At 51.9% G+C, this 27,755-nt stretch overlaps 1 protein-coding gene across 5 annotated transcripts; it reads right to left on the bottom strand.

The window, feature by feature from the left end:
- Positions 1-333: 333 nt before the first annotated feature.
- Positions 334-27,711, bottom strand: RGS8 (regulator of G protein signaling 8). Of its 5 annotated transcripts, none has more exons than XM_058421758.1 (7): positions 27,614-27,632; positions 21,572-21,630; positions 19,465-20,003; positions 17,501-17,602; positions 16,547-16,611; positions 7,728-7,894; positions 334-6,057 (listed from the first exon to the last, which is right to left on the bottom strand). In XM_058421758.1, exons 3-7 carry the CDS (start codon positions 19,488-19,490, stop codon positions 5,875-5,877), a joined length of 543 nt encoding a protein of 180 aa, XP_058277741.1. In that variant the 5' UTR covers positions 19,491-20,003; positions 21,572-21,630; positions 27,614-27,632; the 3' UTR covers positions 334-5,874. The 5 variants fall into 5 exon arrangements, with proteins under 5 accessions (XP_058277741.1, XP_039929097.1, XP_058277742.1 ...); XM_040073163.2 differs by lacking the exon at positions 27,614-27,632 and adding an exon at positions 21,948-22,095; XM_058421759.1 differs by lacking the exon at positions 19,465-20,003 and having other exon boundaries at positions 27,614-27,711.
- Positions 27,712-27,755: the final 44 nt, after the last annotated feature.

Genomic DNA, 27,755 nt, shown 5'->3' with positions numbered 1-27,755 from the left:
CCTCCTCCGTCATGTTCCAGAGCCGGCCCGGGGCACACAGCACGTGAGGCAAACGGGGAGGTGTGGGGCTACTCGAGGCAAACAACTCACAGCACAGCTGGTCCCCAGAGCTCCCTGGTCCCTCCAGCAGCAGGCACTGCCTCTTCTCCTGTGCCTTTCTGCCAGGAAGGTTGGACGTTTTCGGTAACAAGCTCATCCCCCTCTGCCACCTCCCTCCCACGGCCTCAGCTCCCTGAACTCCCGCTGAGTTCACTGCAGCCCCGGATCAGAGACACATCCTCCCGTAAAGCCGGGAGGAGGCACAGAGCGCAATGACTGACTTTGCCGAGCAAATACAACCCACACACCTTTATTGAGACTGCTTTTATAAACCAGAGAGCCACGGGGGTGCCCAGCTGCGAGTGACCCCAGCACGGCCGCCCTCTCCCCTAGCCAGCCCCAGCCACAAGCACGGCACGTGCAGCGTGCACGGAAGAAGGAGAAAAAGAAGGAAGACGAAAGACTTGGGGACAAGACGAGCCTCTGCAAAGCCCAAGGGGTGCGTGGTAGAGAGAAGCGTTCTGGTCTAGCAGCAAAATGAACTTTAATTCCAGTTCTGGGGTATAATGCTACGATGCCGGAGAGAGCACAGCACCAAGGAAGGAGACAACTGCAGCAGCCCCAGGGATGAAAGATAATGCAGAAATGATGTGAAACGTTTTGTTCTTAATATAACAGGCAAGGAAGAGCTCGCAGGAGCTTTACAGTGGCAGTAGGAGGCGTGTAGGAGGGAGATGGCATGACCAGAGGCAAGAGTCTGGGGAAGGGAAAGGCAAGGAAGAGAGGAGGCATGGATGGGGATGGAGGAGGGGCGAACAGGGGGAGGTTAGGCGAGTCCCAGGCTCAGACAGATGAGGACAAACAGTGCTGGTGGACAGGAAGGTTTGGAGTGCTTCAAGGAGGAGGAAGAGGAGGAGGAAAAACAACCAGGACGGGACAGAGGAGGAGTTTGGAGGGAGAAGCCAGAGGCCCCCAGGGAGGGGAGAGCTCGCGCTGACGGGTGAGAGGCACTCCAGGACTGGCATGAGGTATGCTTTGCTATTGCTCTGAATGCTGTAAACATTTTGGTTTTGTGTCTATCAGTGAACATTCAGTTCAGTTTGATACATGTGCTCTTAGGGGTAACTGGAAGCCTAGCAGAGTTTTACGTCTCTTACTACTACTCGGACTTATACACGAGGCAAACACAACACTGGCTAAAGATCTCAGTTTATGTCATTTACGCCTAATTCTCCTATTTTAACATGCACATCTATGTCTCAGAAAAGCTTCTCTAGTAGAGAACACTAAATAAGATACAGATGAAGTCACATGCACTCTCGTCCACCCACACCCCCAGACACACACAGCAATTTCCCCCTCCCCTGCTTAGACTGGCAAGGCTCTGCCCTTCACACCTCCCCAGCATGGACAACAGGGACCCCCTGGTGCATTAATGAGTCCACTAAAAGGGATGGAAATCATCCCGAGCCTGGCCGATGGACCAAAGCAGGAGAAACTTCAGACAGATTAGAGTTCTGCATCTGATCCTGGAGTTAACAGCACCTGAAGCTCATAGAAAAGGGAAAGGAAATTTGCAAACTCTTTCCCTTCTGCCATCAAACTACCTGGGAGCTGAGTGGATATGTGCCAGCAAACAGAATAAAAAGAACTGAGTGAACCTTTTTTTTCCCCCTCTCTCTTTGTGGGATGACACACTTTAACGCTGCTCCAAACAGGAGGAAAACTTTGGAGGTGTGTGCTTGTGGAGAGGGGAAATGGGTTTGTAGGTTGTGAATATCCCTTTCACACCAGGAAGAGATGAATCAAGGATAGGATATTCGTCCTTGGTGGGGATTAGTCAGCACTCAGCTCTTTCCAAAGCTTTGGCTCAGTCATTATTTCCTTGATCAGCCCCTGGTTTAAGGGGTAGCGCTACAAGCTGCTTATTTTGATTCACTTCAGAATGGCATTTGTCATAAAAGAAGCAGCTGGTGCCATTTTCTTGTTTAAGAAAAACAGAATTTTACTTTAAACAACTAGTCTGCTTTCCTTCCAGAGAGACAAACTGCAAGAGCAGCAACAAAAATAACCGTGGTAGACTCCCATGCCTCAGACAACACTTCTGCTCCCCTCTGTGTTCTAGGACGCTGTTCCCAGTGGAGAGCCTTATCTGGCACCAGCTTCATGGGGAAAACACTTTTCCTACATCAGCTCCTGATCCCTGCTCCTGTCACCACGGCATCTCCAGGCGTGCCCTGCTCCAAGCAATTCCCCAGGTGGATGGAGGAGAGAAGGGAGCTTGGGTTTGCAGGGCGTTGGCCACTTTGAAGTCTCCCCATGAGTTCTGACATGAAATGAAAGCACGACAGCACCAAAGCTGCTGGAGGGTCTTGTGGAGGGATGGAATCACGCTCTGAACAGGACCAGGGGAGCCTGGGCATTGTCCCCACTCACATTCCTCGACACAAGCGTCTGGTTCCTGCTGTGTCCCCTGGCCTGGCCGTCTCTGTGACCGTCCCCAAGGTGCTGCAGAGCCTTGTCTGGGCTGCCTCAGCTGGCACTAGAGGTCAGCACCACCCAAGCGCACTCGGAAGGTCTGTCTGGAGAGAAGTACCACAAGGCAGTTGTGGTGGCCTTCTGCCTTCCCTTTGAAAGCTGTGACTGCTGGGCTCCGGCATCCTGGGCTGCTCTTTGCACACGCAGGCAAGAGGAGGGTGGAAAGGAGGAAGGCAGGGGCACACAGGGCACCCTCCCTTCACCACTCGCAGCTCTTGTTTGATGCCACAGTGCTGGGAAGCTGAGCAGCAGTGGGATCACCGGGTAAAACCGGGACCACGGGCTGATGCCTTAAGATTTTAGCTTTTACATTTTCCCAATCCTGTACTGCACTAGTGCATAGCTCTAAACTCCATGTGGAGTGTTAGGTAAATGTCTTCACATTTTAGTTAGACAAAACAACCACTCTGGGCCCGTGATCCAAAGACACCCTACTGCCTCAGGCCCCGAAATGTAAAAACAAAAGCGAATTTTGGGGGAGCAAACTGGGGGAATATGACTTCGTTACTTGAAGCTGTAATTGGAGAATTAACCCCTGACATGTAAATGGACCTAACTTAATAATTGTCTGAAAAACTCCTGACCATCGTCCATCCTGGGTGTAGCCCCTCTGGGAGGTTTCTGACTGCCCGAGGTGTATCTGTTGAAAGCCTTTAATAAATGCCTGCTTTATCCTCTTAACTCTGTCCAGCCTCTGTTCCAGTGAGCCACTCCAAGGCATCAGTTTTTGGGGCAGGATACTGCAAAAGCAGCCTGTGCCCCTGCAGATCCCAGTGTGTCCTGTGTAGACAGCGTTTCTGGGAAAGGGGAGTTCCTCCAGCCTCTGCTCACAGCCAGTGAGGGAAGATTTCCATCCTCCCCTGCAGGTCAGGCCCCGAGTGTTCCACTGCAGCGTGGCTGGGTTTGCCCTCCTCACTCCCTACCCCAGGCAGGGGCTGTGGAGGTGATGTGGCTCCATCCTACAGCCCAGACAGCACCAGAGACAGCCACTGGATGTGTGGCTTTGCTTCCATCTCTGATTCTTTCCATGCATCTCGCAGGTCCCCACACCCATCTCACTGCACCTCGCTTGCCATAAAGCTTTGGGACACTGAGCTCCTGCATGATCTGGTGCCCTTGGAGAAATCGTGGCAAATCTGGAGCATTTTCCAGATGTCTCTCACTGCTTTCGAGCAAGCAGCACAAAGTTTGTGTCAAACTGCCTCGTCCAGACCTTGAGCTTTGTGTCTCCTGTGCCCCAACAGTTCCAGGAGCTGTGTCACTGAGCCTGGATGCAGAGTGCCACCTCTGTCACCACCCTGCTCCTCAGGTGTCCCTGCAGGGCCAGAGGACAGCCAGGAATGCTGGGTCAGTGCTGCTTTTAATGGCCATTCCTCATGGAAAGTCAGCTGGAGATGGGATTTGCCTTCCAAAGACCTGGAGGATTCCACTGCCGACCAACCAGGCACTGAAAAGCAGGTTTCCCTACTGAACAAAAAGTTTGCACTTGCACTGTATTTAGACTTCAGAGTCTTGGAGATCACAGGAAAACACCTCCAGAATAAACCCAGCACGGTTACCACCTCTGTCTTGATACTAAACCTATTTGTCCTGCTGTCCTGCACATCACCCCTGCAAAAAGGCTCAAAAAGCTGTGTCCTACTTAATTAATGGGCAGTAATTTTTAATATCCAACCAGACTTTTTTTTTAATCTTGTTCCAAACACATTATGCTTGGCTTTAGAATTCATTCTACCTCATTTACAGCACTTTACACAAAGTCTTTATCAGCAGCTTTCTGACGTATCAAACCCACCCACCACCCTTGGCTGGAGCAGAGATTCACAGCCTCTGGTCTGGGGATGACCGAGAGAAGGAAAAGATCCACGGGGTCGCTTTCAAGGTCTTCATTAAATTATGAAAACAGACCTCTGGTCTGTCGGCTCAAATCCACAGACAGGCTGTCTGCTTCTCCCCTCAAAAATATTGCAAGAATCTGCCAAGCTGGAACAGCAATGCCACGGAAATGGGGCCATCAGATGGCAGGAGCACAGAGGAGGTGCTGCACCCCTGACACCTGCACCGAGTCTTCTCCTGCAGCGTCCATCCAGGCTATGGGAACACCTGAGGAGTACCTCACACCCCACTGCACACCCAGACACCCATCCTGCTCGCTCCATGCCCCCTGTGTGCCGCTGGAAGCGAGCACCCTGCGGCAGGGTCCGTGTCTCGGGGAGCTCTTTGCAGGGCACTGAACCCACAGTGGGAAGGGGCAGTCGGTAATCAGGAAATAACAAAAAATAGAAAGGTGATTTTTCACGTTGCCACGCGCCGGCCAGGTACCGGCTGAAAAATGCCATCTGCCGTGGCAGACGGGTCTTGTGCTTTTCTTACACCTCAGTAGGGGCAGAGGGGACATTCCTTCTCTCCACTGTCTCCCTACAGGTCGTTCCTGAGGAGCCACCGAGCCTGTGGCAGCCAGGAGCCCCTTCTGTGCGAGGTTTTGGTCCAGTGCCCAGCACAACAGAGCCTGAATGACGACTGGGGCCCTGAGACTGAGCCACCACACAAATAAATAACAGCCATGAAAAACAATCATTCACATTAGAAGACTCGCCTGCCTGGGCCTAGTGAGAGCTTTTGGGATCACCTTCCTCACGAGGAAAACTCAGCTCCTCGACAGTCCTGTGGAGAACACTCTGAGTCTCCATCCCAGAAGGAAAAGGGGCAGTGACAGGGTAGCAGCCTTGCTATAAGGTGTGCAGACAAAATGGGGTGAGGTGAGTTTGCTGATGGTTTCCACTCCAGGAAAGGGAATGAATCCTGTGCCTTTGTGTCCTCTCTCCCTGCCCTCGGTCTCCGGGTGCAGACCCCAGCAGCCAACGTGTGAGACGTGGGCTGGATGTGGCTTCACAAGAGTCAGAACTGCCCTTGGGGCCCTTCCAAGCACAAGGGAGAGGTGAGAGACAGGGAGATGTGGGGAAGGATGGAGAGGTGTTATTTACACACAAACCAACCCAGCACTTTCAAAGGAAACCCGCCCTGCCCACAGACTGCCCCGTGACTCGAGAGGGTGGTGGGTTTGTGCTAGAGAGAGGCAACAACTGCAAGGTGCTACTGCTAAGAAAATGAAAAAAAAAAAGCACAGAAAGTCGAAGAGTCTTAATACCACACCTGGATCACTCTCTGGAAGCTTCCTCTGCCCCTTCTCCCTCTTTTCCCATTCCCACTGCTTTTAACACCAGGAAAGTTTCACATTTAGACATGGGTTTTGGCTGTTGTGGGAAGAATGTGGTTTCTGAGGGCCCCATCGCTGCTCTAGCTGAGCCTCCTCTGGGTCTGAGACAGCAGGTCTGTGTAAATTTTGGATCTCAGGAACCTGGGGTACGAGTCTTTCTCCATCAGGCTGTGCACCTTCCCCTGAGCTTGGTCAAAGCAAGAGAGGGAGGGCTCCTGCACATTTCTTCTCGTCAGCTCCCGTGTCTGGAAGTCTATGTTCACCTGGGGAAAGCAGCAGAAGAGAATTTGGCACTGAGTGTCCAGCTGGCCTCCTCCAAAGGGCACATTCCCTCTCAGCCGTGGCTGTGAAACAGCAGCAGCAGAACCAAAGTCCTGCCCTCGTCCATGCCTGAAGAGCACGCACAGCTCTGGGGGGTTTAGTGATCCAGGGCTGTGAATCCTGCCCCAGGCCTGGAGAAGTCGGATTTATAGTGATCTGAGCACTTCTGAAATCAAATTACTTTTATTCAGACTCTTAGGCTGCGCATCACCTAGAACTGCTGACTCAGCCTAACCTCTCTCCTGCTCCCTCTATTCTTCACCACATGCCCAATAGATGGGGGAAATGAACTTTTAACTGGGTTTAAACCATTACTACATTCTTATTAAATGTTTCTAAACTCTGGTGATCTAAAATAAACAGTTTGATTTTTCCCATGGCAGCTTCAATTTGCGATATCTGGAGGAGAGGCTTGAAAAAAAATAAACCACCCTATCATGTTATGACTGCCATTTCTTTGCAAAGCCAGCCAGCAGAGTTTTCCTGCTTTCCTTCCCTAGCAGAGCAATCAGCATTTTTTAGGGTTATTGTCTGGAAGGGAAAAAATGGCTGGAAAAATGTTATTTGTTGTCATTAGCTCAGTGTCCAAACTTGAAGGAGCCTGGAAAGTAAAGCTGTCTGCCTCAACGCAGATGTCAGCAGCACGGATTAGCTCTCTGCATTCGCTTAATTATTTCATATTCTAAGCATGCCAAATTACAGTGCCAAGGAAATTTCACCACAAGACCAAATTGTAGGAAAGACCCCATCCTACCTGCATTCCCATTTCTAATCAAAAATCAGCATTCCAGTCCTTTCTGAAAAACAGTGGGAAAATGCCCAAAGGAGAGCAGAGGGCATTGAGACACCCACACACCTCGGTGTGAACCTGGGTCTTTCCCAGTGGCCTTGCAATGGCCTTCCTGGCTGGAAGAAGGAGAAAAATGAGCTTTTTTTGGGGTCTGACAGGCATCCATGCAGTGCAGCAGGAGGGGCTGGGTGCAGTGAGAGCCCCCCTGGCTGTGCTGTGATTGCAGGAACACAACCCAGCACCGTCACCACGCAGGATCTGACAGTGCCATCAGCCTGTCAAGTGCTCGGAAGAGGATTTAACAATCCCAGGCTCCAGGTTGTGACTGCATTTTTTTGTTCAGCTCGGAGTTGTTGTTCGCATCTCTCGGGAGGTCTGGGTGAGGGGGGAGTTAGTCAGCAGCGAAACTCTCCTCCCTTGGGAGTCAACAAGTTACTCATGGGTGGGATGTTCCTGTGCAAAGCGTCCTGCGAGGAAAGAGCCCAGCAGCCTGCTCAAGGGTTGATAGCAAATGAGAGGAGCACGGTGAAATGCTCCTGGGGAGCTCAACGAGGTTAGGAAACGTAGGTTGAGGCTGCCGGTGGCTGTGACTAATTTAGTACTCAAAGTGGTTGATAGTAATTCAGTAATCAAAGCAGTTGCCCTGATCAGGGATGAGTCACGGTGAGCAGAGGCAGCTGGAGCCGGCAGGACGGCATTGCCACCCCCCCTCCTGAGCCGCTCCTGAGAGGGAAGGGGGAGAGGGAGAGCACCCAGCTGGGGGTGACAGCCCTGCTGGGTGCCCTAGGGGTGCTGCGCCAGCCCGGGGTGCTCCATACCCACCTCCCGAGGGGCCTGCACGTCGATGAACTCCTCAAAGATGCGCTGGGCCTTGGAGGCCAGCTTGGCCGCCGAGCGCGTCTTCTTGAAGTCCTCGCAGGCCAGCCAGAACTCCAGGTTCTCCTCGCTGAACTCCGTCTTCAGGAAAGCACGGAAAGCTGCCAGCCCATCTGCCGGGGAGACACGGGGAGTTACAAAGGGAGGGGAGGGAAGGCAAGGAGCTGTTCCTTTCACAGACATCCCTCCATCCACCTGTCTTGGGCAGCAACATGTAACCAAAAATGTGTATTCTGTTTGCCATCGGTTGAAACCGTTTGGGGAGGTGTTTTCTCTATCTCTTGTATAACCCATTCCTCATAACTCTGGCAGGGAGGGAGCAGGTCTCTTCTGTTCATGGCCAGCTGTTAAACCAGGCGGGGCAGTGTTCTTATCTCTTCCACAACCCAGGGGATCTCTGCTGTTCATGGGCCATCGAGGCTCACTGCATGGCTGAGACAATTCCATCATCCCATTGGGAGAAGCTGCACCCAGGGGAGGAGCCAAGAATTCCCACCTGGATAAAAACTGAGAGTCAGGACACCAGGACCAGGATACTAGGACAGCCTGTTTCCACTGGATTCCCAGAGGAAGACTGGACCCATCTTGCCACCACCCTTCTACAGGATCATCTCTACTCCAACAGAACCACATCTGTGACTCCAGGAGGACTTATTTGGACTACTCCCAACACCCTGACCAGGGTGTCAGGTCATATTCTGACTCTGTCAGTGTTTCTAGGATTTCTTTTTTGTTTGTTTGCTTGTTTTTTGTACTACTACGTTTGTATATTTTAATATTCCTAGTAAATAACTGTTATTCCTATTCCCATATCTTTGCCTGAAAGCTCCCTTAATAGCAAAATTATAATAATTTGGAGGGAGTTGGTTTACATTCTCCATTCCATGGGAAGTTCCAGCTTTCCCTGGCAGACACCTGTCTTTCCAAAACAGGACAGCACCCCTGCCTACCAAAGACCATTTGATTTTTCTCCTGAGTTCTGCCATCCCAGGACGTGTCCGTAACTTCCACCACTGATCAGCCGGGCTCCCGAGAGCTGCCACAAAGCCAAATGTCACTTGATGTAACTCTTAAGAAGTGTTTTCCAGCTAGCAAAAGTCTTTCCTCGGGACTGGGACACCCACCCTTTGGAAAGTTACTCATGGAATTATCAAGCTTCAACTCACTTTAATGCAACGCTTTATAACGCCCGATCCATTGCTAAGAAAAACCTTTAATAAAACATGGCTGCTGTGGACTTGTCTCCTATGTTTTCTGTCATTTTGCTTTATTGCCTTGTGCCATTTTTAGTTCTTATTCAAACACAGGAAAGCTCTCTTAGAGTCTGTTACAGCTCCAATGAAGGGGAGAGGGAAAGGACTCGGCATAATTACGGCTTGTCTAGTCAGTGGTAAAAGTGTGCTTATCACTTGCTAATGCTCAGCAATTGTGACATTTCAGTAATGCAATCTGAGTCAGCCGGGGCAGATTAGAAATATGGAAAGATTTATTAGGCAATCTGTGTCCTCTTAAAGCCCTGCCTGGGCCTATTTATGGACACAGCCATTGTTTTTTATTTCCTTTCCCTGAACGGCACCAGCAGAGCTGAAGTAGCTGAAGGCTTCACACATACCCTTTCTCCTCGGGATAAATTTAGCTTCTCTCTTTTTTTTTTTTTTTTTTTTTCCCAGTAATGTGTTTCTAACTCTTCCTGGTCTTTCGCCATAGGATCCAGGTTTTTGTAGTTCATGACTGGAAAGCTCTTGAGTCAGCACTGGCTACTTCCAATCAACTGTCTGAAAATATTGAGGGAATTGGGGATGCGCCTGGTGAGGCTTCAGACACCTCAGAAGGATGAAGGGAGCAAGGACAGGGCATGTCCAGCCTCTCATCCACCAGCATCCTCAAGTCCTTCTGGGCAGGGCTGTTCTTGATCCGTTCATCTCCCAGCCTGGATTGATACTGGGGGTAATCCAGGTGCAGCACCTGGCACTTGGTCTTATTAAACCTCACGAGATTCTCATGGGCTCATTTCTCAAGCTTGTTCAGATCGCTGTGGATAATCCTAACATTTTCTCAAACAGGCTCTTCAGACGGTTCTTTCTATATGCTGCATATGCTATCTATCTCTATATATGTATATATAATATATATGCTATTTATATGCTATCTATATGCTATGTGTGCTACAGATCTATAGCAATGTAACACTGCCCTGCATCTCTCTTGCACATCCTAAATTTCTTCCTGCTTTCCCTTTTTTCTGGTAATAACTTAGGACATGGAGATATTTCCCAGCTCTCTTTCCTCAAGCCCTAAGCAGTGGCCCTGGGTATTGAGCAGCAACAAACAATCCTATTTCTGTCTGTGTGTCAGTCAGAGATGTCTGACTGCCCAGATCCTCAGAGGGAAAGGCAGAAGAGATATTAGACCAGACAAGCCCAAATTAGAGGCTAAACCCCTCCGCTCTGCGCTCCTCAAAGCTCCTTCATTAGGGGTTTTTTTTGGTTTTTTTTCACTGACTGCTCCATCAGCAGTCTGCTATCAGCAATAAAAATGGATCCATCCCATCTCAGCCATGCACCCTCCTGCTGTCAGCCCCAGAAATAGCTGCATTATTCCAGCTCGTCCTGACACCTCTTCATTCAAGCAGTTTTAGGAGGAGATCATGGTTTTGCACTGCTAGGGCAGACAAAACCGAGCCTCTCCTCCAAGTAACACTGCAAATTGTGCCTCCAAGCCTGGGGCAATATTGTGACATCAGCCCCAGAGAAGCCTTCGGAGCAGAATGCCAAAGGAGCCGGGCACCTGTCAGGATCACCCTGCCCGAGGCTGCTTTGAGCATCTCCATGGGTGGATAAAGATGGGAAAAGTGAGGGGTGTTGTAGAGTTCCCCTTCCTGAGATGTGGGATACAGAAACATTTTCCAAAACCTGTGACCCCTTAGAACCTCTAAAATTCACAAGGCCTGTGTGAGAGCAAGGGAAGGACTGGAGAACGGGGCAAGGAGTCTTTGCAGGCTGACAGCTTTCGGAAAGAAGGAAATAAAACAGGGAGGAAGTTCCAGCTCCTCAAGATCTATGTCATTTTAAATCATCAGCTCCTAGGATGCTTGCCATTAAATATTCCAGCACCCAAGCACACTGCTATGTCTCTGCTGCATCCCTGCTGAGCTCCCCTGTCTCTGTCTTGGTCTTTTTTCCCCCCTTTGCCTCTACAGCAGTCCCAGAGCTGCAGCACTGACAGAAGATCACTTGCAGGGATAGCAGTGATAGCACATCTGCAAAAGGTCACTGATGCAGAATGTAATATCTGAAAAATATGACACCCCAAAAAAAAAAAAAAAAAACCAAAAAAAAAAACCCAAAAAAAAAAACCCACAAAAAAAAAAAAAAAAAACAAAACAAAACCAAACCTGAAAAATGTAATATCTGAGAAATATGATACTTGAGAAATAAAATACCTGAAAAATATAGTATCTGCTAAAAGAAGGGAATGTTGTGAGTGACAAGGAGAGAAAGGCGTTTGCTACAGCCCTGCCCCAGAGAGCAGCTGCAGCAGGTTCCCCTGGGACCAGGAGGTTTCCATGAGCTCTGCCTCCTGCTCTAATGTCAATCAGCTCCTTTTTATCCTGAAATAAGTTTAGACACTGAATGGATAAATAATAGTGTCTGGCTGTTCTCTGCTTTTTTTAATACCCTCCTGTCATGCAGTCCTCACAGCCTTGGAGGAGCTCCAAGTGGTGAGGCTGAAGCTGTGGGGACCTTGCACGGGACACTTTGGATGCAGGAGAGGTCATCCCTGGCTCTCTGGTTTTCCAGAGTTTTCATCTTTAGCCCTTGACTGCCTGCCAGCCTTTCCAGCTGTGCCTGACAGCTGGGTTTGGGGAGCCACTGCCAAAAGTTTGTCATGGAACAATGACAAGTCTGATTGAAAGGGCAGGAGGACAATCAGGCATGGGAACTGCCACCACCTGAGCTGGAATTTGACCTGGATGTTGGCCTCAATCTCTTCCTCTCCTTCACAGCACATGAAGGCTTCCAAGGAATGAACACTCATGGATGATCAGCAGTGATCATTTCAAAGCTCATCCCACACAACTGGATGTCCTTATTTCCTAGGGCTACCACCACTGGAGTGCAGTGTGATGTGAGCAGGAGAGAGGTTTCACCTCCTGAAACACCCCAGCGTGCAACTCCAAAGGGATGCTTTGCAGAGAAAGCCCAGGAATTAAAAGCAGGGTTAGAAGCCTGCAGAGGAAGCAGCAGCACAAGGTAATCCCTAACCTGAGGCCACTCAGGACAGGATGTGCTGGTGTAAGTGCACAGCCCTTCCTCAGGACAACTACTGGACAATTATTCAGGAATTTGACTCCAGAGTCCTTTGCTTGAAGCCAAAGGAGGAAATCGATCCTGATGGAGCAGATCAGTTGAAGGCAGAGAAGCAGAGCCCTTTGCTGGCTGCTGAGAGTCTGAGGGAGAAGCAGCAGACGTCTGCTATTTTACTTTTGCAGTGTAACTATGAGCTTCAAAACGCCCTGCTCTCCATTCAGACTGACTGAGGAACGTGCAGGAGGGATTGTGCAAGTGCTCAGACGTGACTCAGGATCCTGCAGGTCACCCGTGAGTCAGGCAATGACAGGAATTTGTGTTTTATGGATGGGCAGTGCCAGGCAGTCCCAGGACCGTGCGAGGACAGGCACTCCTGAAATCCCTACAGGAGATGGAGAAGTGGAGCCTTCCAGCGAGAGGGGAGCAGAAAACACAAGACAGGTCTTAACCAAGCTTCATCAGCGCGAGGAAGAGCCCAGATTAGCGGCCTCTAAATCATTCAGGCAGTTTAATAACCAAGCACCTGCCGCTGTCAGAGCAAGAAAGCAATCAACAATCATTTATTTAATGCACGTGTTTCACCCCCTCAGCAAGCAGATTTCATGCAGGGAGTAAAGGTAGAGTCCCCGTGGCTGGTGGATGGATGGACTGGGTCCAGGGCTGGAGGGACAAGGTGACAATTGCTCTGCACAGCAGATGAAAATGCCCTCACTGCTGCTGAGCGGTGCTTCCCTTGATCTCAGCTGCCTGTCACCAGCACAGTGCTAATGCTGTTCTGGCTTAAAAAGAGCTGGGAGTAGGTTGGGATATTCCTGTGCTGCGTAGGAAGTGAAGGGATGTGTAGACAACAGAAGGAGGAGAACAACAATAAAGTTTGGGCGGAAGAGCACGGAGATCACAAAAAATCTGGGGGAAAATCACCCTTGAGATAAAAGTGGGAATTCAGCGTGAAGGTTCTTGGCGTCGGGTGCTTTGTTGAGGAGTGACCAGGGGTTGAGGACAGCCTGTCCTGCTGGATGCTGGACAAAGGATAAGCCATGTGCCCAGCCCCGTGAGGGACGCAGAACGAGACAGGCTATTGCTTGTATTTCCCCCCAGCAGCCTGTCAAAAGAAATCCTCATCTGGCTGGCCAGGCTGTGCCTCCTGGGCACGGGCACAGCGAGGGGATTGCTCCTCAGTCGCTCACCGCATGCACTCACACTCGGGCGACCGCGCTGAGCTCACCTCCCTGGCACAAAGTGGGAAGAGATGCCCAAATCCAGCGTGTTAAAAACGCTGCTTTTTCTCCCTGGGCACCCAAGGAAACGCTGCACACGGTCTGCCTCTCACTCTCTCAATTCCCTGACAGGAGCAGCAGCAGGCTCCCCGCTCCTGTTGCCTGCTCAGCAGCCCTGAGCCCAGGGAGCACGGGCTACGCTGTGCTCGCGTCTGGCAGTGAGCTCAGACAGGGCTCCTGGTGTAAAACAGGGATTGTCTGCCTGAGCCCGGGCTTTCTGAGTTGATCTGCTTCACTCATTAGCAGAAACAATTAGGATATCACCGCACTGACCTCCCGGTCTGGAGCTGCTGCTCAGCACTGCTCGCTCCAGGAGGGATGAGGGAATTGAGTGCTCACAAAAGCGAGGTGGCAGAGCCCTCCCGCATTTCCCACTCGCAGGCTCTTGTTAACGTCAACTCGAATTATCCTTTGAATGGCTCGGGGAATTAATCCAAATCAGACCATTCTATGCACAGGGGCATAGAATCTCCCACGACAAAGCAATTGCTTCGAATCCCCAGGGATTTCAACCCTCCTCTCACGGTGCTGCCCCGCTGCAGCAGGTCAGGATCAAACATTACCTGCACAGTTCTTTATTCATTAGAAGGGTGAGGGGGGATCAAAGGGAGCTCCCCAGGGCCCTCACACTTCAAAGGATGTCTGGCAAAGGTGATCCCAGAATCACAGACTGGTTTGGGCTGGAAGGGACCTTAAGAAGCATCCCATCGCATCCCCTCTGCCGCGGGCAGGGACACCTCCCTCTAGACCAGGCGGCTCAAATCCCCAGCCAGCCGGGCTGAACGAGACTCTCCATGGAATCTGTGTAACGCATGGCACCTCCCCAGGTCACTCCCACTTAGAGACCTTTGGGAGACTCGTGCAAATAGGAAGGGGAAGGGAAGGAGTGTTTTTTCCCGTCTCACAAAGTACCGCAGCCCTGTGAGCCTCCTCCGTGCACCAGGGCAGCCTGCTCTGCCGGGCACTTTGGAGCGCCTCTTAGGGAGCTCTGATCCACAATTCTTGCTCCTTGGAGCAATTTTGCCACCTGTCCAACCCCTTGCAATATTGCCCACAAGGTCTGCCCCGTTTTCAGCTGCTCCATCCAGTTCCTGAGTCCCGCTGGGGCAATCTGGGGTTTATTTTCCCAGGAGAACACTTCGGCTGGAAGGGACCGAAAGCATCTGACCGCAGCAGAAAGCACCACACAACCCCCTGAAATCACAATCCCCTTTCCAAAATAAATGAACTGTCCATCTAGTGAAGACAGTTTCTGACAGATGTGTCAAGCAGAAATGCTCTACCTGCTGATGCTGCGAGCCCCGGGGGGAATTCTCCCCAAGCCCAGCTGGTGCTTAGCCCATGCCCCCAAGCATGAATTCCAATCTTCCCTGGCTAATGCTGTTCACCTGAGCAGTCACAGGGAAATTAGACTGGGACAGTTCTGTCCCCTTCTTGGCACCAAAAGCAGAATTTTTGCTGGCAGCTTCCCTACAGACAGATGCCAGCAGGCCAGGCACAGCTTTATTTACTCCCAGATTTTGGCCCGTTAAGGCAAAGGCTCCTCTACCTGCCTAACATCAGCACATCCTAACAGCAAAAATGCAACTCGTACAATAGAATTAATTCTATGAGTACGTGCTCTTCTCTCCTTTAAACCAGTGTAACCAAAATAACACTTCTCTTTCAACAGAACTTTTTGTATTTGCATCATTATAACCCTTGACTGCCAGGCTGGCAATTCCAGAAACTTCAGGTGCAGAGCAGTTATAAAATATTCCTTTAGAAAGTAGTTTATTAAACAACAAATTTTTTTTTTTGTCACCAATCACCAGGCAATGTCACCGTGACTGATGATAAAAAAAGATTAATTTAAATTTTAAAGATCACCTTCTGTTGCTATTAGGAACTGAATATTTTTCATTAGAAACTGAATATTTTTCATTAGTGCCAGGGAGTTATCAGAATTACTTTCCATTCTAAGAGATGGGAACGATCTTGATAATTCATTTATCACTCTCTAGGGCTAATTTATTAATAAAACCAGACACACTTGTGGAGGCTGCTGGACAAAATAATTGAACTAAGGCTTGATTTAGCATTTTTGCCGTAGTCAGCTGAAGAGGGAAGAATCTGTATAACATCAGGACATAGGTGGGTAAATTCACCGGGGTTTGTAATCCGAGCGCTTCTTCTGCAGTCTAATAAAGAAAATTTCTACTTTTGCACCGGTGAAGAAGAAATGGGTTTGAGTTCAGGATGATAACAGGGATGTGAATATCCTGCCCTCCCCTCTCTCCATCCCCCAGGTACCCTATAATCTCCTTGGTGCATTTTCCCCTTCTTGTTCTGAATTTCCACAAGAGAAATGTTCCTTTTTAGCCATACCCAGCTACACCATATATTTTTTCCCCTATTGGCTGCAAGAGCAATGATCTCAACTAGATACTGCTGCTAAAATTACATCCTGCTTTCCCTGCCTTGGTCAGCCAGCCTGTTTAAAGTTGTCACTTAATTCCCTGCCAAAACCGTTGTCATCTCAGTAGAAACCTAGCAAAATTACCCTTTTCTTAATAATATAATTCTACACTTACATTGTAAAATGTAAGCAAAAACCTGAGCTTCTGAGCAAGTCAGACAGCTCCTTATTGCCATAAAACAGTTCAGCACCCACGGTGACTTTTCCCCAGCCTCGACTCGTTCGGGTTTTATACTCCAATGGAAGCCCACGAATGAATCCATGCTGGGAACTTTGCTTTGTTTATAATTTCTCAGTGTGAAAACGCTGGTGGAGCAGAGCAATGTTTGCTGAACAGAACTCACAGGATTGAACAGAGCGGGGGGTGCTGATTATAGGTTGGCATAAGGCCTCTGGATGTGAAATTTTCGGGTTTGCTGTGAGAACTGCAAATCAGGCTCTGCTCAGGGGGACCACGGGAGGTTCCTCTGCGACAGGGCAAGCTGGTCAAGGGTACTGAGCTGGAAAAGGCAGCACCTCGGGCCGATGGCTTCAGCAGCTGGGGTTTTCCCCATGGTCACGGGCAAAGACGTGAAGGGAATGCACAAAACTCTTTTCTTCCCCTGCCTGTAAAGGATGGTGACTGCTGGGGAGTGAGCGGAGTGAGGGACCATGCCCCTGGACACAGGGGTTAAGGGAAGAGGAGGGAAAAAAAAAAGGTAGAATTTGATCTCTACTCACATTTATGGGACAAAAGGACGTCAAAAGAGTCTGCCCATCTTGTCGCTTCTTCCGTGGACAGTCTCCTGTAAGGAAAGGAAGAGGCAAGTCATTGACAACCCACGGCTGCTCATCGCTCTGGAGCTGTTTGATGAGGACACCGAGGAAGGCTGGAATCCTTCTCACCTGATTTTGGGGGTCTAGAGTGTAGAACTGAGCCAGGCAACCCTGAGCTCCCTTTAGAATCAGTGAGGAGATACCAAGCAATATGCAGGGACTCATCCTGCTCGTCTCACACCCCAGGCAGGCAGGCAAAATAGGCCAGATGAATCATACCCAAAAAGGGACCAATTTTCCCTCATTGACTCTAAGCAGAGGCCCAGGGAACGAGCTCAGATGCAGACATTTACATTGTAAAAGCCAAAAGTCAGGCGAAATGAAGCTCAGCCCTGCAGAAGTGTTTGCTTCTCTCGCTTGCCTTTCAGGGGAAGGAGAGATCTTAGCTCAGGCGTAAGCAGGGACTTGTGACCAGGTGAGTCCCGTCCCACACGTCTCAAATCAGGACTCCGCAGGGTTTGAAGCACCTCCCTCAAGCATTGTGCAAACCATCACCCGAATTTTGGCAGTGTTAAACACGAGGCTGGGCTGAAGATGACCTGAAATTTCTGTCACCTCTTGCACCAAGCCAACTGCTCAGGCTTTGATTTGCCACGCCAGAGGTGTAAATTCCATCCCCAAACAGGTGCAGACGTGTCCCACACACAGCACTGGGGGCTGTGGGCATGTCCTGTCTCACGGCAGGGCTTGTGCCAAAGATCCAGGTGTTTCCTGAGGCTGTTCCTGCTGGATCAGGGTTTGCTTTCCTCTGGAAGCAGTCACAGCTCATACAAAGTACAACAAAAGGAAGACAGTACCGGGTGTGGGGAGGGGAAGGGCAGGAGTGGGGTCGGGGTGGGATGCTGCAGCTATACTCACTTCAAAGCCCGGTTGGGCTTGTCCGGAAGAATAGCTGTGAAATCATTATATGAGTCTGATTTGTGAGACAGGCAGCCCAGGCGAGTCCTCATCCCTCTGCTCCTGCGGTCGAGGTGGGGAAGCAGGGGTGTTAGCAGGGGAAAACCAAAGAAGAAGGATGATTATAAGTCTAGACAGCTTGGCAAAAGAAAAAGAACAAACCCCAAAAAAAAAAAAAAAAAAAAAAAAAAAAAAAAGAAACACCACCTCAGCGGCTCTGTGCCATATCTGTGTCCTTGGTTCCCTCATGTGTGAGAGGGACCCTGAGACATCTCCAGGCAGATGTTAACGGTGAACACAGTCCCAGAGCAGCTGAAGGCTCACTCACACCAGGCATTCAGCTGCCTGGGCTGGCCAAAAAGGCTTTGAAAGGCTGCGCTTTGGGATGGCTCCTTGGAAAGTCCTGCTCTGGTCAGGTGTGGGAGGAGAGCAAGGGGCAGCAGAACAAGAAATCGGTCACCACATTCCAGCAGAGCCAGAAACAGCACAAATACCAGAGGGGAAGGGCAGGAGGGGGCAGGAGGAAGGAGAGGGGCAGTAAGGCACCTGCAAGGTGAGCCTGTGCTGCAGCACCGTGACTTCCCGGCCAGGATCGATCCCAAGCGGCTTCTTTAGACTCAGGATTACATAAGCAGGATCAAACTGCCTGTTCCCTGACACGCTTACCCAGGCAGAAAATGGCTTTATTGCTTTTTTTCCTCTAAATTTCAGCCCAGCCCCAGAGCCTTCGATCCTGTGCCTGCCCCTGGTGTCCTTGCCCAGCCCCTTCCCGGGACAGCAGCTGCAGCATCCTTCATTACATAACCCGGGATGGGCAGGGACACGGGGGGCCGGGGAGCAGAGCACACACACGCATTGCACGGGACTGGCATCACCCCCTCCCCAAAAACACATAGGGGCTGCTTCGGGGCTTTGCACGGGCTCTGTCATCTGCCTCTCCAGCCCTGGGGCAGCTCCTCTCAATCCAGGAGATTCCCTGGACATCAAACTAGGCCGTTCTCTGCTCCGGACCTTGGGAGGAGCATTTAGGGACCCCCTCTCCACTTCTCAGCTGCTGGACCTACTTTGGAGCTGCTGAAAGCACTTCTCCAAGCCCTGCTGCCAAACAGATGCCGAATACTTTCTGTGGCTGCAGAAGTACAGCATTTTTTCCCCTTTCCATCTGTAATTCTTGCAGAACACTTCAGCGCCAGTGCCTGAGCCAATCTGGAGCGCGCCTGTTTCCCCCTTCTCCTCCCGCCCTTCGGAGCGCTTCTATTATTGCACATTTTAATGTAATCTTAAAGCAAATTAAATGTTAATTAAATGCGCCGAGTGTCTCCCTGGTGCGGCACAGGCAGCTCGCAGCGTTTAACGAGCACAAAACCCAGGAACTCCTCAGCCACAGGAATTGTTGCGCAGCCTCCAACTCCGGCCCCACAACCGTGGGCCCGGGATGCTGCGCTCCACAAACTCCAGATGGGAGCACAGGGAGTGCCCCGTTCCCAGCTGGCCTCCAGTGGACACCCGGGATCCTTCTGGTGCCTCTCCAGACGCCTCCTACCCCCCACCTTTCCGTTCCCTCCTCTGTTTGCTCACGAATCTCCCAGCGAGAGGTGTGACAGGCTGTTACCGCAGCGCTGCTCGCATTCCCCTGTGATGCCTGAGATCAAGGCACTGCAGCAGGGAATCAGAGCGGGTGGAGGGGCAGAGCGGGGAGCTGTTCCTCACGGAACACACTCCTCTCAGCGAGGACTTCCAAGACAGGGCACAGGGGAGAGAGAGAGAGGGAGGGAGGGAAAGAAATTGGGTCTGGAGGAGGTGGAGAGGCAAGGGAAGGGCAGGAGGGAAGAGGGGACACTGCAGGGAGCTGAAGGTCTTGCTGGACCAGGTAGACAGCGACAGGACGGGCAGGGGTGAGGGATGCACCGTGTCTTTCCAGTTACCTCCGTGGGATCAGCAAGGCAGCCATTCAGGCATCCAGCTCTGGTTAACCCTTTAACTGGCTGGCTTGGACCGCAGTCGGGGCTGCTCGCAGGAGGCAGGAGCGCGGGAAGAAGGGATTTACTGTTTCATGGCCCGGCACTTAAAAATGCACCAAAGAATCCTCTTTGCCAAAGCCAAGAAGGACCAGTTGTCCTCAACCCATTTGATCCTTGCTTCCTAGCGTGGAAAAGTCAATTGTTCAATGGAAGACGTTGAGAGTTGAGGGATGGTCACAGAGGAGAGACAGCATTTCCTTCTAAGACCAGGACTGCAGGTAAAGTCCAGCTTCAGGTCTAAAGAGGTTTGAGTTTGGTGTCCCAGCTCACCAGGGAGCAGCAGGAGTCGGCATTATCCCACTCATCCTTCGACACCTCTGAAGGTCTCTCCTCAACGGGCAGAGCTCCGGGCTGACCTCGCTAAGAAGACCAAACTACCTCTTGTGCCTGTCCCTCCAGGTCATGGCTGAGGTTACTGGCCAGGCATCACGGAAAAGCTGGCACTGCAAACAGAATAACAGGAGGAACTTCACGCATCTGCAGGTGCTGCTCCTTTCACCACCCCACAGGCTCAAGCGCTCGCACAAAAATAACCCAAAGCAAGCAAGGCCTCGCTGGGGCGGTGGGAGCCCGTGAGGAACCACCAGGGGAGGGAAGGAGGGAAGGAGGGAAGGCGGGAAGGAGGGAAGGAGGGAAGGACGGAAGGAGGGAAGGAGGGAAGGAGGGAAGGAGGGAAGGAGGGAAGGAGGGAAGGAGGGAAGGAGGGAAGGAGGGAGATGGCAGGGTCTTCGTGAGCTTTGGCACACTGGGGAGCAACTGGTTGACAACTCTCACGTGAACAGAGAGTGAAGGTGAGATCCAGCAGGCAGGAGCACCAGGGGACAGAGAACAGGACTCTACAATGAGCAGAGGCAAAGGTTTCTGATTTGCCAAGCTCCAGGTACCCTCCATGTCACGTCCATGTCACTGGGAACAACCGAGGAGGAGCCCAAGGAGCTGATGAGAGCTGAGAGGCTGTGCAAGGGTCAGGACCCTGCTCTGCTGGGGCCTGGGGAGACCCTGGAGCTTGGGCTGCCCAATGCAACATCCCTCTTAAAACCTGATTACATTAAAAACGCACAAAGCCTCTTCCCCGCTAAATTAATGGAGCCGGGATTGCGCTGCACTGCCAGTGAGTGCATTTCCTTAATCCCCACCCCGACCGGCTGCTTCGCTGCGCTCCGACTGAAATCAATCCTTGTAATTCCTTAAGCCCCTTTAAATTTCCTCATTAACAGCCTCACCCGCATGTGGGGCCGCAGCACAGGACTTCCCAGAGTCCAGCAGCTCCTGCTTCTCTTTCCCACTGCTGCTCCGGGCTGGAAGCGGAGCCATCTGCCCTCTCCCTCGCAGCCTCCTCCAGCAGCCTGAATTTTGGGGTGCTGTTATGAAAGAGCCTTCTGCTCGCCCCCACTCCCACCCACTCAGCCCCCACAGCACCGCTGAGCAGCACCCAACTTCCCTGAGATCCCAAAGTCTGTCCGACTCCAGGGGCGCTGGGACCTCCACTGCCAGTGGAGGCAATCCCACTGCTCGGCTGGCATACCCATGGATGTTCCCTCTGTTTGCAAACAAACCCAGCCAGTTATGACTTTAAAATGTAATCTGCGGCGTCTGGTAAATTGCAATAAAGGTCTTGGTGAGGGGTTTTGCCTCCCTTGCTCCATCCTTCATCCTGCCTCCCCCTCCTGTGGAAGGAACCCGGTCAGGGAGATTTACTAGCCTCATCATGGATGTGTTTTGGGGGTTTCTCCTTGAGAGACAGCAAGGGAGGGGTGTGATTAGGACGTTCAGGTTATCAAACCACCTGAGCAAAGATAAAGAAGCCATCCCAATAAAAAAAACCAAATAGCTGCACAAAGGTTAAAAGAAACCAACTAAACAAATAAACACAACAGCAAACCATGAGATCTCTCAGGGGCTTCAGGAGATTAAGACCATCCATTCACATGCAGAGAAAGCCAGGGAAAAAAAAATAAAACGGAGCACAGAGGCACTGCAGACAGACAGACACCGAGGAAAAGATACTCACTGCCTTTGACCTGTCCTCTCTGCCGGTGGGTCTGTGCCGACAGCGTGCTCAGAGAGGCTCTGGGGACAGAGTAGAGCGGGCTTCTTCAGAGACAGCCCCCTGCTCGGGGTGCCAGTCACACCTCGGCACCCCTCCCCTCCCCTCCCCAGCCCTCCCCGGGCAGAGCAGCGGCAGCAGCAGCAGCAACAACAACAGCAGCAGCAGCAGCGCAGCTCAGAGCCGCTCTCTCATCAGCCCCAGCCCGGCTGCGCAGCCGGCTCCGAGCGCTCAGCGCCGGCTCTGCTCAGGAGCCCCGCGCATCCCAGCGCATCCCAGCGCATCCCCGCGCATCCCCGCGCATCCCCGCGCATCCCCGCGCATCCCCCGCCTCACCCACCTGGCGGCAGAAGCCCAGCTTCTCCCCCCGAGAGGACCGGGGGACCGCCGCGCACGGGCGGAGGATGCCAAAGGCTGCCGGGGAGCATCTGGGGGCGGGGAGGGGGTGATGCCTGCCAAAGCGCTCGCTGTGTTGGAATAAAGCACCCGCCCGCCTCGCTTTGAGCGGCTCCCCGGAGCTTCAGGGAAGGTTGCTGCCCTCAGACCGCTCATCCGCAGGAGCTGCCACGGACAGGAGGGGTGGGAGAGTTTCACTGAAGAGCCCAGGTGTCAGCAGGGTCATTGAAGAGTCCCAGGTGTCAGATTTTGGCACAAAGCAAAGGAGGATCTTACTGCTGGGCACGGGATGACAGGAGCAAAAATCCCCCCTGTGGTGGGGCAGGGCCCCTGAACCATCCGGGTTTACATCCCTGCAAGCTCCCTCGGTGCCCTCGCCCCAGTGTACGGGCTCAAATCCCCTTTTTCTCTCCTGCACCCATCTCCATCCTCCAGAGAGCAACATCCTCCAGGGCACCACGGTGACAGTGACAACAACCTCACCCAGGGCCCCCCAGCTGTGGGCTCAGCACAGCCAGCAGTGACAACACCTGGGGTCACACAGGCACTGACAGGGGTCACAGGCTCACTGAGACCTCAAGCCATGGCGTCTCCATTGCTTTTTTCATCCTGACAAAGCTGACTGACTCAAGGAAAAGAAAAAAATTATAATGATAAGAAAATATAATAATAAGAGAAGTCCTCTGCAATTTAACAAGTCAATGCCTTTTCCCTGGAAACTTGTAGTCACCTTCCTCTCTGCTAAAACACTGCTGGCCCTGGCATCCTGGTGCTCTAAGCAGGAAACATGCCTTGAGATAGCACATTATCACCAGGCACCATCCCCGGGGAGAGGCAGAGTCCTGCAAAACCTCCTAGAAAAACACAGGGATTAGCAGCACTGCAGCAAAGATCCTGGCTCTCTGGCAGCTTGGACCCCTCCTTCCCAGCCCGGGGCGGCACGGAAATGTTTGCCTTGTTCTCATCCTCCCCTGGCAGAGCCCAGGTCATCCTGACTGGGATTAATCACATCTGCAGTTATCAGAAGACAAGCACTGCAAAAATGCTGTGGCCAGCGAAATGTTCTCTAAACCAGTCAAAGGTTGAGGTTCATCCTCTGCCTCTCTTACCCCAGGCTGGTTTGTCCGAGTTAAATAACAGTCAGCTGCAGCCCTTGCCCCAAAACCTGAGCCAAATTTAACTTCTAACGTGTCATTTTTGGTTGAATACATAATTTCCATGCCCCCAGGTTCCCTCTGGGCACCTCAGGGGGTCACAAGTGACAAGGTTTTCATAACAGTCCCAGGACACCCCTCAGCTCTCACTCACAAACACCTTGTGGGCTGGAGGAGGTCACTGAAATGTTCCATCCACGCAGCTCTGGATGATTCTGCTCCATTATTCACATACTCTGAGACTTTGCAGCAGTCCCAAACAGATCAAACTCTGGTCCACCAACACTGGATGGGACAAGTCTCTGGATCTGGGGAGTGCTCCCACTTCTCCCTCTGCTTTTACACCAGTTTTAGGTATCGCCATCTCACAGCCATCACCACTATGAGATCCCAAATTCCTGCTGCTCCAGTCCCTCATCAGACCCTTTTTGTGAGCTCAGTGAGATCCTGAATAACACACAAATGACTCTGAATGCCAACCATTTTTCCTTCTAGTTTCCTGGGGCAGGTGTGAGTTAATAGAGAACAAGAATAAGTTAACTGTTCTAACACAGGCACAATGGGAAATGTAATTAAATTGCAGATAAAGAGAATTAAGGGGTTTTTACAGGGTAATATTTTAGAAAGCTTCTGTGCAATAGGTTTATAGCAAATTCCTTCTAAAATAGTCCTCCTGCTTCTGACCACTCTTTAGTTTCTATTTAAATGCTTTTAATAAAATAACTCATTTTGATATTAGGACTGAATCCCATCCAAAAATTTAAATCCCTCCAAAAATTACTCTAAAGCAATTTCCTCTTAACCTGGCAGCAGCAAACACACAGGCAGTGAACACGTGCAGCATTGGGGAGTGCTGGCTGTCAATGTGGAAGGGCAGAAGGGAATTTGCCATCCTCTTCCCTACACGTTAATCTCCCTCTCCAGGGTCCTTTCTATTTTCAATGCCTCTCTGCCTATACCAGGTGTTTTGACCATCGATGATTACTCAAATGGTTTTTATCCAAAAAGCCTTGTCCAGACCAAACAGCTCCACCAGCTTCAGCTGCTTTTAATTCACGATTTTTCTTGGGTCTTTGGCAGCACCTCTCCTGGCTGGTGCTGCGCTCCGAGGGCCTCATTCAAGCTTTCACCACCTGTTGGTCCAAGAGGATTCTTCCCTCCTGCCAAGAAAAGCACTTCTTCACTTTGCTGTGGTGCTAGGCAGCTCCATCCCCGCAGGTGAAGTCATTCCCTGGTGCTTTTTCATGAGACCCTGTTGCCTCTGAGATCTTTCCAGAGGATGCTCAGCAACCACAGGAAGGTGCCCCTGCCTATGGCAGGAGGTTGGAACTCGATGAGCTTTAAGGTTCCTTCCAATCCGAACCATTCTGGGATTTTGTGTAGGCTCTGTGACTGCAAAATGCCAATCACGGAGGGCTGGCTGCCTCCCACATTAGTCCTGGCTCTGGGAATTCAGGTGAGCTGCACAACCTGCCTTAGGCTCAGCCACAAACCTGCAGCCACACTGCTGGAACTCAGGGGGGCTTTGGGCTTTTGCTGGACTCCTGAGAGGAATAAAATGTCATTTGCTCTCCTTCACGGTCATTCAAAATTTATCCAGAATCCAGAGCGGCACCGATTCGGGCCCAAGCCCAAGGGAATTTAGATTAGTAATTAACTAATCACTCCCCAGAGATTGCGGTTCTCCACCACCATTTGCAATTAAACCTGGAAGGAAATTACTTCTGCTCACTGTGCCAGGCTGCCCTGCTGTCTTGTCTGAAAGCACACTTGGTCCAGCACAAGGTGACTGCCTTGGAAGGAAGGAATTACGGTCGGTGCAGATAACTTGCTAAACTACACAACAAACCACACGCTTATCTTAATTGCAAACAGAACCCCCTTTAAAAAAAAAAAAATCTCAAGTAGCACCGGGAGAGATCCACAGGTGAAGCTCGCAATGTTTTTAAGGGGTTGATTTCTCTATTCATCTTAAACCTCAAATCATTCTCCACGTCAGGCCTGGCAGGGAGGAAATCCTAAGAGGTGAAACAAGGAGAGACAGAGTTTCAGGGACAGGTGAGGAGATGGGAGGCAGGGCAGGAGATGGGAGACATCCATCGAATCAAACTCCCGTTGGAAATGAAAGAACACGCTCAAAAATAAAACCGAGTTACATAAAGTGAGACCCGCAGATGCGGCTTAGCTCGAGAGCATGGCAGCTATTTAAATTGTCCCCTGTGTCAATGACAAAAGTGTCTCTTGGCCATGCCTGTGGCTCCTGGGCTCTGCGGCAGAACAGATGCTTCCACTGCGCTTCCCGCTCCCTCCCGAATTCCTCCGGGCGGGTAGGGCACAAAACCAACAGCAAAGCAGGGCAGGAAGCTCCAGGCTGAGAAGGGCGGGCAGGAATCAAAGGGAAGAATTTCCCCTTTAAAGCACTTTATTGCAATTTCGTAATTGTTCTCCGAGGAAACGCGCTGCCGTGCCCAGGAGCAGCTGGGTGGAAAGGAGCTGCTGTGCGCTGGGGAGGATGCTGCGAGCGTGGAGCAGGGAGGCAGAAAGGATTGGAGTTGACACAGAGCTGCTCTGTGCAGCCTTGGAGCCCTCCCAGCTTTCAGCATCGCTGCTGCTGTCAATATGGCAGCGGCTGGAACGCAGCTCTGTGCGTGGCTGGGAAGCTGGGACGGATCCACCCCGGCAGACAGAGCTCCACAGTGATCCCCCGCCACGGATTCCCGGTCCCTCGCAGGTCTGACTGGGGTCCGATGCCCAGCGCAGGTCAGGGGGCGAGGCTTGCTGACAGATAGGGTTAATTTTCTGCCGGGAGATCATCCGAGGTGCTTGCAAGCAGCCTGCATTCTGTGCGCTGACTACTGCAAACGAGCTGTTTATTGAGTGTTAAAAATCAGCGCCGGGCCTCGGGGTCGCAGCCCCAAAGCCATTTATGATGGACAAGGTCTGCTCTGATCTTATCGCCCTTATTCCAAAGGCTGGGGCCTGCAGGGCATCCAGCAAGGATCTCCTGGGGCCATTTACTGCTCGGTGGATACACAACTGTGCCACGGGGAGGTCACTCCCACCGCAGCAAAACACCTGAGCACCTGCTTGCCTTTAAACACTATCTGTAGGGTGAAAAACAAACAGAGTTAGCCACGAGGGTGAGCGGGGAGTTCTCCGTCATCTGTCTCCGGAGGCTGCTGCCGTAGCCTGAACTAAAATATAAACGAGGTGAGCCAGATGAGCTCGTCCTCTTCCTCCAGCAGACGGTGGTTCTGTCAGAAAAATGTCTGCTGCATCCAGCAGCCGTTTCTCCTCGGGAGAGTGGCTGCCAGCAGTGCCCGTGCCCTGCCAGGATGGAGAGAGATGCTCGCCGAGCTCTGCCAAAGCCTGAGCCCTACAGCCCAGCTGGGCGATGTCCCCAGAGCCGCATGCAAGGGGGGCAGGGCGACAGGCCAGGCTTGTCCCGGCGCTGCTCTGGGGGCTGCAGGGACGAGCCAAGGGCAGCACAGCAGGACAGAGGAAGCTCAGCCCGCTCACCGTGCGACCTGCGGGCTCCCCGGCCGGAGGAACTGGAGCGCGTTCCGCTGGGATGGGGCACGGCAGCCGGGATCAGCCCCGGGGAGAAGGTGCCAGCACAAGGGGCCCCTTGTATTTGTCAGCTGTGCCAAGTGACCGGTTTATTTCCCCCACCCATGGGACAGCGAGGAGGTGACCCTCAGCACTGTGGGGGTGTTACAGCAGCCCCACAGTCACGGCATGAGGAGAATAAACCCCCCCCCGGTTTGGCTGGCTCTTCCCCCAAAGAGTGCACATGCCTCTGCCATCTGCAAGTTTTCTCTCCAGCCTCGGCTCAGCGCAGCTCTCTCGCCTCCAACACGGTCTCTTTTCGCTCCAATTAGTCTTATTTTTAACCAGCTCAGCCCCGGCGCTCAGTCACAATGTCACAGATACCCAAATACTCAAAGCAAAGGCAATCCACCATTTTAAAGGCACAACAGTAGCAAAGCAAGGGCGGGGGGAAGATGCCAAGATGGTGAAGATCTCAGAGGTGCGGGCGCGGGCACAGGCCGATGTTTTCTCCCAGCATCAAAGGCCCAGCGCTAATCCCATTGCAACGGAGATCACCCCAGAACCAGTCCCGCTCCTCCCCGCTCAGGGCCGGGCCGAGCCTAAGAAACGCTGCCCTTTCCCCGCCTGCTAATTAATTACAAGCCGTGCCCGTGTCCCTTTGACCATTCACGAGATGCCACGGGAAGATTAATGCGCGGGGAGAAGCGCTGCAGTGGCATTAACAGGGGTGACATCCGAGCAGCACCTTTCCCCTCCCACTTTGCCTGCTGAAGGAGGACTCTCCTCCTTCCCCGCCGGAAAAACTGGGGCAGCAGCAAGTCAAAATCCCTCCTCCCCCAGGGATGCGGCCAAAGGAAGGACCATGGGGCCTCTCCTCGCCCTCCAAGGCCCTCCTGGCCCTTACCTGTGCTGCAGCTACGCGGCTTTTGGTGCTTGATGGACATGGCTGGTCGGGGCCCTGAGGAGCTGCGGGGTCCCGGAGCATCGGGCAGGGAGAGGGCCGCGGCCTGGCCGCGGCTGTGTCCTCCGGAGCAGCAGCACCGTGC

The sequence above is a fragment of the Hirundo rustica genome, chromosome 9 (genome assembly GCF_015227805.2).
Source record: "Hirundo rustica isolate bHirRus1 chromosome 9, bHirRus1.pri.v3, whole genome shotgun sequence".
NCBI lineage: Eukaryota > Metazoa > Chordata > Aves > Passeriformes > Hirundinidae > Hirundo > Hirundo rustica.
Note: the sequence above shows the minus strand (reverse complement) of the source record. Positions and strands in the feature narration are given on the sequence as shown.

Bases quoted from the DNA above. Each gene is read 5' to 3' on its own strand.
- RGS8 (XM_058421759.1), bottom strand. From the start codon at position 27,694: ATGCTCCGGGACCCCGCAGCTCCTCAGGGCCCCGACCAGCCATGTCCA. The intron at 21,631-27,613 runs GTAAGGGCCAGG...CTCTGTCCCCAG, and splicing joins GCCGCGTAGCTGCAGCACAG to AGCCTCTCTGAGCACGCTGT. The intron at 7,895-16,546 runs GTGAGTAGAGAT...TCTCCCCGGCAG, and splicing joins CGTCCTTTTGTCCCATAAAT to ATGGGCTGGCAGCTTTCCGT.